Source organism: Xyrauchen texanus, chromosome 4, assembly GCF_025860055.1.
Source record: "Xyrauchen texanus isolate HMW12.3.18 chromosome 4, RBS_HiC_50CHRs, whole genome shotgun sequence".
Taxonomy (NCBI): domain Eukaryota; kingdom Metazoa; phylum Chordata; class Actinopteri; order Cypriniformes; family Catostomidae; genus Xyrauchen; species Xyrauchen texanus.
Window position 1 is genome coordinate 14,746,565 of NC_068279.1, and position 15,137 is coordinate 14,761,701.

The 15,137-nt window shown below is 38.2% G+C and overlaps 1 protein-coding gene across 2 annotated transcripts in view; it reads left to right on the top strand.

Annotated features, from left to right (window-relative positions):
• Window positions 1-692: 692 nt before the first annotated feature.
• Window positions 693-15,137, top strand: part of LOC127638711 (transcriptional regulator ATRX-like) — a 38,584-nt gene continuing 24,139 nt past the window's right edge. For both annotated transcript variants that reach the window (XM_052120360.1, XM_052120369.1), the window contains exons 1-10: window positions 693-847; window positions 1,286-1,404; window positions 1,823-1,878; window positions 2,115-2,158; window positions 2,235-2,356; window positions 2,537-2,656; window positions 8,451-8,557; window positions 10,781-10,848; window positions 11,223-11,721; window positions 14,034-14,964. In XM_052120360.1, the coding sequence (XP_051976320.1) occupies window positions 828-847; window positions 1,286-1,404; window positions 1,823-1,878; window positions 2,115-2,158; window positions 2,235-2,356; window positions 2,537-2,656; window positions 8,451-8,557; window positions 10,781-10,848; window positions 11,223-11,721; window positions 14,034-14,964 (2,086 nt within the window). In that variant the 5' untranslated portion in view covers window positions 693-827. The remainder of the gene's footprint in view (window positions 848-1,285; window positions 1,405-1,822; window positions 1,879-2,114; window positions 2,159-2,234; window positions 2,357-2,536; window positions 2,657-8,450; window positions 8,558-10,780; window positions 10,849-11,222; window positions 11,722-14,033; window positions 14,965-15,137) is intronic.

The following is a 15,137-nucleotide window of genomic DNA, read 5'->3' on the forward strand; positions in this document are numbered from 1 at the left end:
ACTTGGTTGCAGCCTCATCTTTAGCGACACCCCCCTCCCTGCTAACAAGTTGCTAGTTAAGAACTACTATGGTTTTCTGTTTTGTCACCCACATGCTGGTGGTATTTGTAGTCCACCTAGCATATTGTTGGCAACATAATAATAGTAATACAAAATACACATCAGCTTTAAAATTCACATTTGAGGTATGACTATTAGCTTTTTTATGTTGTATATCAAACACCCACGTATCTTCTCGTAATGTTTAATTAATGATTAATGTTCTCATCGAAAAACCTGATTATAAAAACCCAAAGGAAATTCTAAATGGACCTGTGGTGAATTAACCTTCCTGGTTCAGCTGACGTCACAGCTGAACAGCTCTTGACAAGTAAAAAATTTAGATAAGTAGAATTGGTTTATAATTACATTATCAGCTTTTTGCATCTACACAATAATGCATTCAAATTTCACAAAATGGAAAAATGTGTCTTTTATAATGACTTGTGATCCAATTTTTTTTTGCTGATTGCCGTGTTCAAATAAAACTGACACATTGCCTAATAGCGACAGTCGTTGCTTGCAGTTATGACGAAATTCGGTGGAATAAACTCGTCACAATCTGTTTGCTTAACCGAAAATTTTGCGTCAGCCACGGAAATGACCGAAGAAGGCCGTTTCCGGTGCTCCATTTTAAGATGCCTCGCCGGGAAAATGGCGGTTAATAGAGGCAGAGTTTTTGTGTATCACCAAATATGACTGTTATGCCGGTAACTGTGAAACGCAGCGTTGTTATTGGTTGTGCTAAAGGCTCGGCGGTGTGTTGAGGTGCAGTAAAGGAGGCAGTGATGTCTGCCGAGGTCCTCAGGTGAGACACACCTTTCTTTCTTTTCAAGTGTCAATGTGCCTAGCAAGAGCCAAATAGATTGTTGCTTACTATTATAGTTTGACAAAAATCACCTTTAAAAAAAATCATCCAGCCGTTGATTGTAATCCCAACGTAATCTTTCGCATCTAATGTCGATAAAGCGTTCTAAAGTTTGCAGCACTGGTCTTGCGGTACCAATCAAAACAAAGACTCAATTCAGGGAGAGAGATTTCTGACTTTTAATAACAGTTAAACTTATAAACATCAAATAATAATGCTGAGGTGTGCTGTTTATTAGAATCCTCCGTGGTCATGTGTGGTTTGGTTTGGTTTTATAGATTTATGAAGTAAATGATTAGCCATTTAGTGAGTTTTATGCATGACTTATGGCAATAATATGCAGTTGCCATGGAGACTAGCTGTGTCCTTTCTTTGTAGACCTGGGCCACTAGCTGGTGGAGGCAGTAAACTGGGGGAGCTGATCGGGAAACTCCATGAATACCTGGCCACAACTACTGAAGACAAGCATGAAGCCAGTTTACCAGGCCACTGGAATGGTAACTACAGCACATGAGAAAAGTGATTTACATAATCCCAACCTCTCATAACATCAGGACTATAGCCAAAAATAAAAAGTTCTTTAAATTCTGTCATCTACTCACCCTCATTGGGTGTTCCAAAGCTGCATAACTTTCTTCAATGGAACACAAAAGAGGATGCTAGATAGAACATTAGAGGCAGAGGCGACTGACCACCTCACTCGCATTGAATTTCATTGCATATTTCTTTAATACAATAAAAGTGAATGGTGACTGAGGCTGCCATTCTGCCTAATAAACTTTTGTGTTCCACAACAATAGATAATTTACTCACTCCTCATTTTGTTCCGGAAAACTTATGACAGAATTTTCCTTTTGGGTGAATTATCCCTTTAAATATCAACCTTAGTATCAATACAGTATGTCTTATTGACAGGAGAGACAGCCAAAGATTACCTGGAGCAGCAGGCCAAAGCCCAGGCCGCAGAGGAGGTAGGGATGGTTTCTCTGTTATTCTTGGTTGTTATAAAAGACTGCAGCTAATTCAGAGGGGATCAACATCACATTCTGAATAAAACTTCCTGCTTTACGTCACAATATTTCCATGCATGAATTGCTCTGACGAATTCTCATGGCAATCTCTATGGGTGAAATGGAGGTTCCTACTGACTCACAAAAGATCTCTATAGGTCTGCTCATGTGTAAAATTGTTTGTTGTTTTTTTGCAGGCCAGCGGCTCGGCAGGATTGTTGTCATCAGGTCGATCTAGAAGGTTTGACTCAAAACAGTGATTCAAATGAAAACTGACTGTCTAAATAAACTCTTGGGTAAATCTGTGTAATTTACAGGAAACCGACTGTTGTTACCAAACACAGCGGGATGAATGATTCAGATGCTTCGTCTGAGAGTGGAGCAGAGGATGTTCTATCTGTTCAGTCCAGTGAGCCTGACACCAGCTCCCTACCCAAAGGTGCCCATTCTCTTATTTAACAGAACCATTTAATGATCATAACCATTTAATTTATGTCTCTGATAGGGTGATTAAAAGTTGAACCATGTCAGTAAAGGTGTGTATTCAAGGATGTATCATCCATGGTCATAAGATAATGTCCTGTTATGATGAAAACTTCTTTCTGGATATTTGACACAGGAACAGTGTTTGTACTGCCGGAGCCTGTGGGCAATGAAGGTCGTGATGATTTCCGTGGTCCTGAATTCCGGACAAGACGAGTTTACAAGCAGTACAAAGACAGTACTGACAGACGGAGAGGTGAGAGAGAGACAACTAGACTTTCACTAACATATACGTAACATTTCCAAACAGAGTGATGATGCAAAGCTTTGAGATGGTGTGATGTTCATTCACAAACTTACGTGCAGATAATCTTTCTGTTCATAATCATAATCTAGATTAGGGGTGGGAAAATACAGATTAAATTGATATGCCGCTAGAAATGAGTCAACCGTTAGTTGTAAAATTATTGTTTTTTTTTTTTTCCTGTCGCAGTTATGCCTCATGGTGCCACATGGAAGACAATGTTGTGCAACAAAAAATAATTGTATTATAAACATTAGTTATATTATTTCTATCTGTCATTAGTTACTTTTTGAAAATTACCTTTTCTAATGATCTGGTGTAGGGTTGCAACTAACAATTATTTTGATAATTAATTTAACGATTATTCGACTATTCAGGCGGTTATTTCAATGATTAATCACTAGCTCTTAACCAATTATTCATCTTGTGCCCTGACTTAAAATTTTGCATTAAACGTGCTTACTAACAATAAACAAGACAAAATCGTTGTTTAAAAATACCTCTAAATGACATTCACTGAATTAAAGGGAAAAAATACTTTAACTGTTTATTAAGTTTAATTCAGTAAAGAATTAAAAGTAAAAAAAATTCAGTAAAAGATCTGATTGTTATCAAGTGTTTTTGTCTTGTTTTCCATTTAAAATTGTCTAAAAATCCTTAAAGCAAGATACAGTGACTTGAGAAGCAGCATTTAAATTATTTAGACTTGATTTTAGTTTAATAAAGCTATAATGCATTAAATATAACTGGAGCTCCGGCTTCACTTATTCCCCAACAAGAGTGCTTCTGTATTTGCTTATTTAGTGTTTTTGTAAAATTCCCTTTTTCTTTATCACCTGAAGCTGTTTGGAAATTTGGAACAGTACCACCTGGAGATATGGAATACTCAAAGACTTATGAGGCAACCTACCCATCTTTATCTCCAACTTCTTGACAAACAGACGTTTTCGCGTTCGAGGAGGATCTACACCAGGGGTGGGGAACCCTGCTCCTGGAGGGCCACTGTCCTGCAGAGTTTTGCTCCAACCCTAATCAGACAAACCTGAGGAAACTAATCATGGTCTCCAGGATTAAGGACAGGTGTGTTTGATTAGGGTTGGAGCTAAACTCTGCAGGACAGTGGCCCTCCAGGAGCAAGGTTCCCCACCCCTGATCTACACTATCAAACCCACATGTACAAGACATGGGAGTTCCACAAGGGAGCATCATTTTAGTGTCTTTATTCAGCATCAAAATCAATAGTTATTCAAGTTATTGACCACCACATTTTTCGGAGCCTCTATGTTGACGACCTATGCATATGCTATGGGGGAAAAATATTAATATAATTATATGACAGTTACAACTATGCATAAATAAAATAAACAACTGGTCAATAAAGAACTGATTCGGTTTCTGCAAAACAAAGACAGTATATATGCATTTTTGCCTTCTCTGATCCTTACATCCCGACCCTTACATCCTGAGTATGGAGGGAGAACCTATTTAAGTAGTGAAGGATGTCAAATTCTTAGGCCTTGTCTGTGATAATAAATTCACCTTTATCCCACATATGAAGATATTGAGGAAAATGTTTTTAATACAATTAATATTTTAAAAGTCCTGGCCAATACAAAATGGGGTGCAGACGCTTAAGTTCTTTAAGTCTATACAGAACATTAATCAGATCCCGACTGGATTACGGGAGTATTGTGTATGGTCAAGCTAGGATGTCATACATTCGAACACTTGACACAATACACCACTTGGGAATATGTCTAGCTCTTGGAGCCTTCAGAACAAGTCCCATTCAAAGCCTTTATATAGAAGCCAGTGGACCTTCCCTCCAGAATAGGCATCTGAAACTGGCCTTACAATATGCAGTCAAACTTAAAGCAAATCCAAGTAATCTGGCCTCTACACCAGTATTTCAACCAGAATGTTCTCATCTGTATGTAGACCGACCAAAAGCAATCAAACCTTTTGGAATATGGATTAAACCATACTTTGAGAATTTGAACACCAATCTGGACAACATAAGACCGTATCATTTTTGGCCTGTCCCCCCCTGGACTTTGGAAAAATTGTGGCATTGGCACAACCAAAAAAGGCAGAAACTCTCCCCGATATGTATCAACAGGAATTCTTGGTACTGAAATGTAGTCTCCCACTCCATATTACCTTATTCACGGATGGATACAAAATGGATAAGTGTGTCAGCAGCAGTAGTGATTGGAGACCAACAATATGGCATACGTATTACAGAACAGATCTCTATCTTCACAGCTGAGGCCCGAGCACTGCTACTGGCACTGGAAAACATTGAGCAGGGCCGAGGACGAAGCTTTTTAATTGCTACAGACTCAAAGTCTTGTGTTCATGCACTTGAATCCATGGAGACTGACCACCCCATTATAATAAACATCTTGACTAAAATACATCAATTACAGAAGAAGGATTTCAACATTATCCTCTGTTGGGTGCCGGGACATATTGGTCTGGTAGGAAATGAAAAAGCAGATACAGCTTCAAAAGAAGCATTGAACTTGGAGATCTCTGAATGTCTGATACCACCCTCTGACCTCAGGCCATTAATAAACTTGTATATCACCAATAACTGGCAATCAGAATGGAATGAATGCGACAGCAATAAATTATACGAAATAAACCCCAGGATCCAAAGAATTTACACTCAAAATTTTTAATCTAGGCATGACCAAATAGTGTTTACCATATGCCAACTGGGCCATTCAAGACAAACTCATGCGTTTTTACTGACTGGTGAAGATCCTCCCATATGTATACCTTGTCAAACCCCTATGACCATCAAGCACATTCTACTGAATTGTAAAACTTTTAGAACTATCAGACAACAGTTTAATACAGAGACTTGTTTAATAGATATTTTTAAACAAGTATCATCTGAACAGATTGTACAGTTTTTATCTTGTATAAACTTAGTGTCTTATCTAATATTGCAAATATGTATTGACAAACCCTTGTTTACCATGTGAATAGCCTAGTTGCTGACATGACATTAAAAATAAATAGTTTGGAAAGTTTGGAGTGCATCTGGGCTGTGAGCAGTCAGGCGCGAGCTGCAATGCTGCTCTCGCGTGCCGTCATGAGTTTAATGTGATCTAATTTTATGTTTAAATGAGATCAAAAAACTATTAGACAATTAAAATTTTTGTCAAAATATTTTATTGTCGATAACGTTGACTAATCGTTTCGGCCCTAATCTGATGCACGCACACAAAAATAGAGTTAGAGTTAAGACACGTAAAGATGGTTATCGATATCTGCGTTATCTTAGGTGTGAGGTACTCGCCCTCACCTTAGTTACTGTTGCTGACTTTCCTTCTGGCACCTGTTCTGCCGCAAGAAATTATTAAATGGCCTTGCAGCTTTGTCAACCTTGTGTCTCTTTGTATCTAGCATATTGTACCAAGTTGGTTTCTATTATGTTGTGTGGGTAAAATAGGAAGGGTTGGGGAGTAACGAAATACAAGTAACGGTATTTGTTTAATTTTTATATTTAGTCTTTTCAGATGGAAAACCTTTATACATTTAAGTTATGCGATCCAAAGTGCATTTGAACAGCAGTGAAACACTTTCTTGTGATGTTACATTCATACGAGCAGACAGAGAATTGTAAGTTTGAGCAGAAGAAATAGAAATAAACCTTGTGTAAATTGTCAGCTTTTCACCAAGTTAAAATGCTGTTTCTAGCCATTTTACATGACATATTACCAGGCACAATATTTTATTTTTTTATGAAGAAAATTCATGTTGGATCATAATTTATTTTAGGAAATCTAGGAAGCCCTTTGGTATTGGGGCAAAAATCATATTCTTGATGATAATTTTTGTATTGTTTTCCTGTAAATATATCTAAAACTCCTTAAGATCAATTTGATATATCTTGTTTTAGAAAAAACACTGCATTAGAGATTAAGGTTTTTCTGAGAATGTATTTTGTCTTACTGTACTGGCGGAGATTTTATGGTCAAAACAAGTGAAAAAAATCTACCAGCGCTGAAGAAGTAATCCAAAGTATTTAGAATATGTTACTGACCTTGAGTAATCTAAAGGAATACGTTTTACAACATGTTATTAGGGATGATCCGATACCTGGATCGGTATCAGCTCCGACACTGAAGTTTTAAGCGGATCGGGTATCGGTCTGACGAGGCCGATCCGAATCCGATACTGTGTGTTTGTCATGTTCGTTACTGTCAAGCTCCAAAAATGACATAAAAGAACCATTAAAACACAAAGTAGATCATATGACTTGTGCATTTTATTCAAAGTCACTTGAAGACATGCAATAGCTCTGTGAATCACACAAGGCTGTGTTTAATAAGTAAATATATAAAATACATGCACAGCTCCAGCGCGTTATTGAAAGGCATTGCTCCGTTTACACACTCACACGCTCACCTATTTTTAGCCTACTTGTGAACAACATCTCAGATGTTGATGCTCAATAGTTCGGTTCACTTATAATATGAACTTAGATGGGCAATGGAGGTGCATTTTTACCAGAATTTGAATAAGAAGCGAATTATTAAACTACTGTGAACTTGCCTACAAACTGATACATACAGGACTTCCTGGAGAGTTCAGAATGTCAAAAGCATGAGGGTTTAAAAGTTAAAGGTGTCACAGAGAGACTCGCTGAGATATAAACTCAGTAGCAGGGTTTATTGAACAGATGACTGAAACAGTGATGTAAACTTAGAGAGTGTATCAAATGAGCAGTGGCAAACAGCAGGTGAGTAATATCCAGACAAGGTATAGACACGATGAAAGAGATGACTCACAACAGACTTTTTGATACTTGCAGGCAATAATGAAGACACGTATGTTTGACATAGTAGAAAGGTGTGGAGTCTCAGAGATTCTATCGATGAGAACAGACCAAGAGTGTGTGTGAAAGCGGGGTATATATGCACTGATTAGCCACTAATGATATGCAGGTGCATGTAATCAGAATTCAGGAGAGAGTGAGCGCTGCTGATGACATTGAGGAAGAAAGAGCGAGAGGCCGGTGGATCCGTGACAAAAGGTTCACGATTGAAATATATTTATATATATTACTAATATAATATATTATTATCAATTGTTTACAAATGATGATAATATTTGTTTAATGGGTTCCAAAGAATAACTAAATAAAAAGTGAGCTTATTTCTTACAACTAAATTGAACAAGTCCAGAAGTTGAAAATAATAAAATAAGGGCTTCTTTTCTACTGATGACTTGTACTGGAATTACTGTTAATTTTGCTGCTACATTATCCAGTATTCTAGTTAACAATGAAGTGTTTCTTAATAAGCTATACATTTATATTGAAGTAATGTATAGTTAGAGGTTTGTGTTTCTTTACATATTAAAGAGTACACCCAATTAGTTTCACACAATAATGTAAAGATATTCTAAACGGATTATGCAAAAAACAACACTGTTATCGGATCGGTATCTGCCAATACTGAGATTTCTGATATCAGAATCGGATCGGAAGAGAAAGTGTTATTGGTGCATCCCTACTAGTCATTGAATTTTCACACAGTCATTTAAGAATAGAGAAAATTCTCAAATTTATCACTCCATTTGCAGCTGTTTTATTTGTGGAGGATGTGAAACTCACTTTTCAGCTTACATTCATATTGCATACTCTAAACTATGTATAAACTACTGGCGTGTGCATGACAGGAGATGATATGGAGAGGGTCAACTGAACTGATATAAGTGTTTTTTTCAGGGTATGAAATGGAGAGGGTAAACTGCACTGCATGTGGTCAGCAGGTGAATCATTTCCAGCGTGACTCAGTCTATAGGCACCCTATGCTTAAAGTACTCATCTGCAAGGTATGTAGGTAAATGTGAGTTTCTGTGTGGCATATGTTTAAATATTAGAGATGCACCGATCGACCGGCTAGGGACCGGAATTAGCCGATTTTCCGCATGCTCGGCCCAAACGGGTAACCGGCCGGTCAGTCTCACATCTTTCCGATTCCAAGCCGGTCCGTTTTGTTGCCAGCGGCGCAGGCAATAACGTCAACGCTGCATGCAAACATGTCATTGGCTTGGAAGATCTTCACTGTGAGTGAAGAATACATAAAGTTCGAAATGTGTAATAATTGTAAGGCCAAAGTAAACCGTGGGGGAACCACCACAATAACTTTCGGATCAACAAACCTAATTAGACATTTATAACACCATCTCCCAGCTAAAAAGTGAAAGCGGCTAAAGCTAGCCAGAGCTCAGAGCCAGTCACAAGTCAGCAGCCTCTCCTATCATTCCTTGGAATGAGCAGTGAAAAGACCAAAGCAATTACAAGGAAAATGATGGAATTCATGGCCCTGGATGACCAGCCGTTCTCCATAGTTGAGGACAGAGGCTTCAGAAATCTGATAAATTTCCTCGATACAGAGTAGGAGGTACTTTCCGACGTCGCTTTGCCCGAGTTGTTTAATCTCGTGTCATGTCACACATCCAGCCTGTTATCTGTCAACATTTGGAACACAAATCCGGGAGAGGGGAAGTGGGGTGCTAAATACTATAGAAATTGTGCCATTGTGATTTAATGTGCTGAGTAACGTAATTTTTCCCACCGTGTCTGATATTAAAATCAGTGCGACACACATTGCAAAAGGCGTGGGCATTGTCGGTATGGCTTTGGGATATGAAATTCAATTCTTCCATCCAGCTGTTGTTAAATGTACATGTATATTTAGTTTTTTTTCACTGGAGCACCAGCTGAGTCTTCCTCTCCCATCTACCAGTGATGCTTGATTTACTATCCCGTGTCTACTACCTGCGCAGATATCAACAGCGCAAATGGGTTGTAGGTTGCCAGATTGTGGTCATAAATAATTTGTAATTTGTATGATGTGTCGATTGTGTGAGTAGGATGCGTTTCATTCAAGATCTGGCAACTGGACCATCCATCCATCCATCCATCCATCGTCAACCGCTTATCCTGTGTACAGGGTCGCGGGGGGCTGGAGCCTATCCCAGCTAACATTGGGCGAAAAGCGGGGGACACCCTGGACAGGTCGCCAGTCCATCGCAGGGCAACTGGACCACCTTGGAATAATATATTGATGTGATTATTCATATAACGTGGTTTGGGCCATACAAATTACGGGAGTTTTTTTGGGAGAAATAACAAAACGGGAGACTCCCGGGAAAAACGGGAGTGTTGACAGATATGGTTACAAGCCGTTCCCGAAGCAGTGCTCAGTTTTACAACTGATATTTGTACATCTAACGTAAGTTGAGCGTATTGGACACTTCAGTTTTTCAGATCTTTGGAATTGTTTTGTTAGACGAGTAATAAAGAGAAAAGGGTCCATTTATAAAAATAGTGGGGAATGACATCTGTTATATAAAGCAACTAATTTGCAGTTAATTGTTATTTCTACCTCTTTCCAGTCACAGAGCACTTTATTTTGAGAGTTGTTTAAGTGAGAGATCCTGAAACTTAGTGCAGTTTGGGGGAAATTGTAATGTTTAATAATTTATTTTATTATGAAAATAAAATTTAGCATTGAAGAAAGGTATATTTTGTTTGTATATGTGGTCAATAATAGTTCTTAGAAAGAAAATCGGAAAGAATCTGTATCGGCAGGTCACACTTGCAAAAAATCGAAAAACAAAATCGGCCAAGAAAATTGCAATCGGTGCATCTCTAATAAATATAAATTTGTTAAATCCGAAAAAAAGAGAGTTAAAATAAAGACTATGCTTTCGTTTCTACTAGGAATCACAATTTGGATGAAATAAATTATATTGCAACTATTTTGAATGTATTGTGATTGCGATATGATAAACATTTAAAATCACATATTAAAATTGAAAACACAATATTGCGAGTCTCACGCATGCTTTGAGTATGTGTAATGCACTACAAACTGAACACAGTATCATTCACTATTTAAACCACCACCATTTGTGATTTAATATTTGCTCACTGGCATTCATTGTGCAGCCCTAGTCTCTTATTTTTCTAGAGCTATTAGGGTATTAACATTTTATTTTTCCAGAACTATTTGTGTATTTTATTCTGTTTGTTTGTGCACTTTCTAGACTTGTTTTAAGTATTATATGAGTGATGACATCAGCAAGGATTCAGAGGGAATGGACGAGCAATGCAGGTACATGATTTAGTGATGAATAGCAATCTAACAATGTGTGATGGGCATTTAGAGAGAAGTTTGCGGTGTGTGTTTTTTATGTTTACTGCAATTATTCATGCATCAATTATTCATGCAAAATTTTAATGGTCCTAAAAATTGGCTTCATTGTCTAATTATGAAGTATTTTTTCTATTTGATTGGAATTTGGAGTGAAATCCTGGACATTTATTGAAAGTTTTTGTGAAATTCACCTGTGTACTGGACAAGCAAGAGTTTCTAAACTGATCACATTTGCAAGTTAAAATCGGAGAAAAGCAGCTGCATTAAGATGAGAACAGACTGGGTATCGCCTCACTGTTGTTAAGAGTCCACTTTACATCCACTTTTTTCAGGTGGTGTGCAGAGGGAGGCAGTCTGATTGGCTGTGATTACTGCAGTAATGCTTTCTGTAAGAAATGTGTGCTACGTAACATGGGGAGGAAGGAATTGTCCAGCATCATGGAGGAGGAGAGGAAGTGGTACTGTTATGTCTGCAGTCCCGAGCCATTGCTGGAGCTAGTGTTGTCCTGTGACTCTGTTATGGAGAACCTGGAACTAGCTCAGAAACGAGCATCCCGGCCTGAGACAAGCTCAGTTCGAGGGCGGACCAAGGGCTGTCGTGGTGCAACCTATTTGTTGGGGGCAGAAGGTGGCCCAGTGCCATCTTCAGGACTTTACCAACGAATGCAGCGGTTTGTAGATGTTACCTCATCTCTGAGCCACTCCTTCAGTGCAATCTTTCAAAGCGAAAGAGAGGAGGAACTGAAGGAAGAGAAGGAGGAGAGAATGGGACAGCTGAGGATGTTCCGCTCGGTATTGGATGATTTGCAAGCAGCCAACATTGCATTACAGGTAAAAGGAGAAAAGAACATCCATTATGTGCAATATAAATTAATCACCACGACTATAAGAGTTAATCTAAAAAAATAAAGTGTACTCTAGCTCTGAAATTTTTCTTTTTTATTATATTTTTGTCAGAGATGTGGAAGTTTTTTTTTTCTTTTTTTTTTTTTAAATCAACTAGTTGGTGGGTTGTTTGAACAAGTTGACTAGTTGATCTTAAGAAAGCCCTGTATAATCAGGCTGTTTTTTTTTTATAAACATCAGTATTATAGGTAAATTGATTTATATTAATTTAAAAAGGAAAGTGTGTATCTGTAACCATTACTTTTAACATTTTCACAATTTTTACCTTCTCTAGTTCATTTTAGAAGGTCCTGTGGTGACATACATTTTTAAAAGTACAAATATTCAGAATCTGCTTTATTGCAGGTATGCTTACACATGCATGAATTTGTCTTGGTGACAGGAGCTTCCAGTGCACAAGAATACAATACAGCTACAAGACATGGATAATAATAAAAAATAAAAATAAAGATTGAATAGAAATTAAAGTATATATAGAATACACAATAAGACAAAATGGTATGTGAAAATACAAATGTTATATACAGTGTAAGGAAATGTAATGGCAGATGAGGTAGGATGTGTTTGATCAATATAAAAAGACTAAATTGTGAATTACACATAATTATTGCTCAATGGGGCAGTTTTTAATTGTTCATGAGATGGATAGCCTGAGGGGAAAAAACTGTTCCTGTGCCTGACATTTCTGGTGCTCAGAGCTCTGTAGCATTGTCCTGAAGGCAACAGTTTAAAAAGGTATTGAGCAGGGTGAGTGATTTTTCCAGCCTTTTTCCTCAGTCTGGAAGTGTACAGTTCTTGAAGGGAGGGCAGGGGGTATCCAATATTCCTCTCAGCATTCCGAACTGTCCTTTCTACATTCCATGTATCCTAGTATAATATTCCATCTATCCTAGTCTTTGAATTAATATGGTCAAAATAGCTGCATACAAAAAAACATGTAAAAATAAATCAAGCTTGTCACACTGCTGGATTGTCAACTTAACTCAATACATTTCATGTCACCTATGCATAGACTACATAACTAAAAACCATTATTTCACAAAATTATCTTAGTCTTAACAAAAACAGAGTATGCCTAATAATGGGGAAATTTCTCTTCGAAGTAAAACAGAACAATTTGTATCAATAAACCTCTGCAGACAGAGTCCAAACAATAGAAATTATCAGTCTAGACAGGTTTTTTCTCCCAGTTTAGATTGAGAAATGACCGTGCATTACAGACTTTACAAAAATGGATGCACGTATTAAAGAACATGTAATATTTTATTTTTATTCATTGTGGTTTTCACATAAATGGGGGAAAACCAGTGTGGAAGGCTTTGACTTCCAAGAAATCAATATGATATCCATGATGGATTAAAATAAATTGAAATTGTGATATGACCGTGCACGATTAGTAAAAAAGCTGCATTTTAAAATCTATTCTGCATTGACCTTTTCAATAAGTGCTACATGAGTACACGTTGCGTGACGCAGCAATGTGAGATGATAAATCTTGCACATTTTTTGTAAACTGGAAAAGGTGTAAATTTTATGTCTGTGTGGGTTTGGGAGGGGATGGGATTGGGGGCAGTCACATGCCTGACACACTCCCATGTAGCCTATACTCTGAATTAATATTGTCATAATAGATGCATAAGAAATCATATCAAGCATGTCACACCGCTGGACTTGTCAATTTTCTATTATATATCATGTAATCTACCCATAAACTCTATAATTGCCTTTTACTTCACACTATTGTAGTCCTCACTTAAAACAGATTATGCATAATAATGTGAACATTGCTCACAGTACGTGGTTTTAACTCAAATCAACAAAAATTATTATTTTTTTTTTACAATAGTTGACCCAAAAATGAAAATTCTCTTATTGACTTACACTGATGCCATCCCAGATGTGTGCTTTTTAAAAATACATAACGTTTTAATTATTGATTTATTTGTTACACAAACATATTGATTTGCTTCAGAAAACATTCATAGATCGACTGGAGTAAAATGGATTATATTTGTGATGCCTAAATGTGACTTTTGGACCATCAAAGTGTTGATACAATTTATTTTTATTATAAGGACCTTATCTAAAAATCTTTATTTGTGTTCTGCTGAAGAAAGACAGTCATACCCATCTGAGTTTGCATCAGGGTGAATAATGAGAGAATTTTCATTTTTGGGTGAACTTTTTAAGGATGTTTAATTAAAATGTATTACAGCAATGTCTTAATGTGATTACAGGAAGCCCTGGACCATGAGCTGACTGGGTCCAAACGTGTTGGCGGAGAAGCTTTAGAAAGTCAAAAGCCGAAAGGAAGGGCCAGACGGAAGAAAGCGTCACAGAGCTGTGGACTCACTAAAGAGTTGGTGGTCAAACTCACTCCTGTACCAGTCAGCACACCAGCCATCAGCAGTACATCTCCTTCCATCTCTCCATCACCTGATGGACAAATAATAGAGAGCGTAAAGAAAGGTGGAGAATTGCAGGAAAGAGGGGAAGAGGTGAAGGTGATGGAGATGGATGAAATGATTGAGAGAGAAGAAGAGGTTGAGAGTTTTTATGTTAATAATGATGCTGATGAGGAAAACAGAAAGGAAGATGGCCAAATTGACACTAAAAGTTTGTCATTGGCAGAGGAAAATAAACGATCTCCACGTGTTAAAACCACACCACGCCGACGACGGGCGACCACTAGCTCTGCTGCCGAGCATGCTGATCTAGCGGAGGACGATTCTGATTCTGACGAGGTACCTGAGGTTCTGCTCCAGACGGCTGCTGCAATGGCAAACAGTGAGGAAGAGTGTTTGGTCGGTAGCAGCTGGGAAGGGGATGAGGTAAACCAGCAAGTCCGAAAGCAGCGGCTCTTTGGGCTTGTAAAAACCACACCTCCGGACAGAAGCTCCCGCAAACGGAATCTCAAAGAGAGATCTTCATCGTCCTCGTCTTCCTCATCTGCGTCTTCAAGGAGGGGCTCTCAAGACCAGGGGTCGGTGGTCAAGATGGCCATGGCAAGAGCCCACAAAGTTGCCCGGATGACAGAACAGAGTGGGAGTTCGTCAAGTGAGGTGGGGGGACAGGAACTAGACAGTAGTGACTCAGACGATCAAAGGATCAAACCCCTGTCAGAGGGCGTCACGTTGCTTGGCACTGGAAATTTCCAGCAGTCTTCCGGTGAGTTTGAGTATGTGCCGTTGGATTATTGGTGGGGAGTGTGTTTGTTAATAAAATGAACCACTGCTTTCAGTAGGAAAACAATGAAATCCTCTATCAAAACTTGCTCTGCCTCTGAAACGGCTTGCCTGTTTAACTGATGTCACCAAGCCCCCTTAAGCCCAAAGTATACT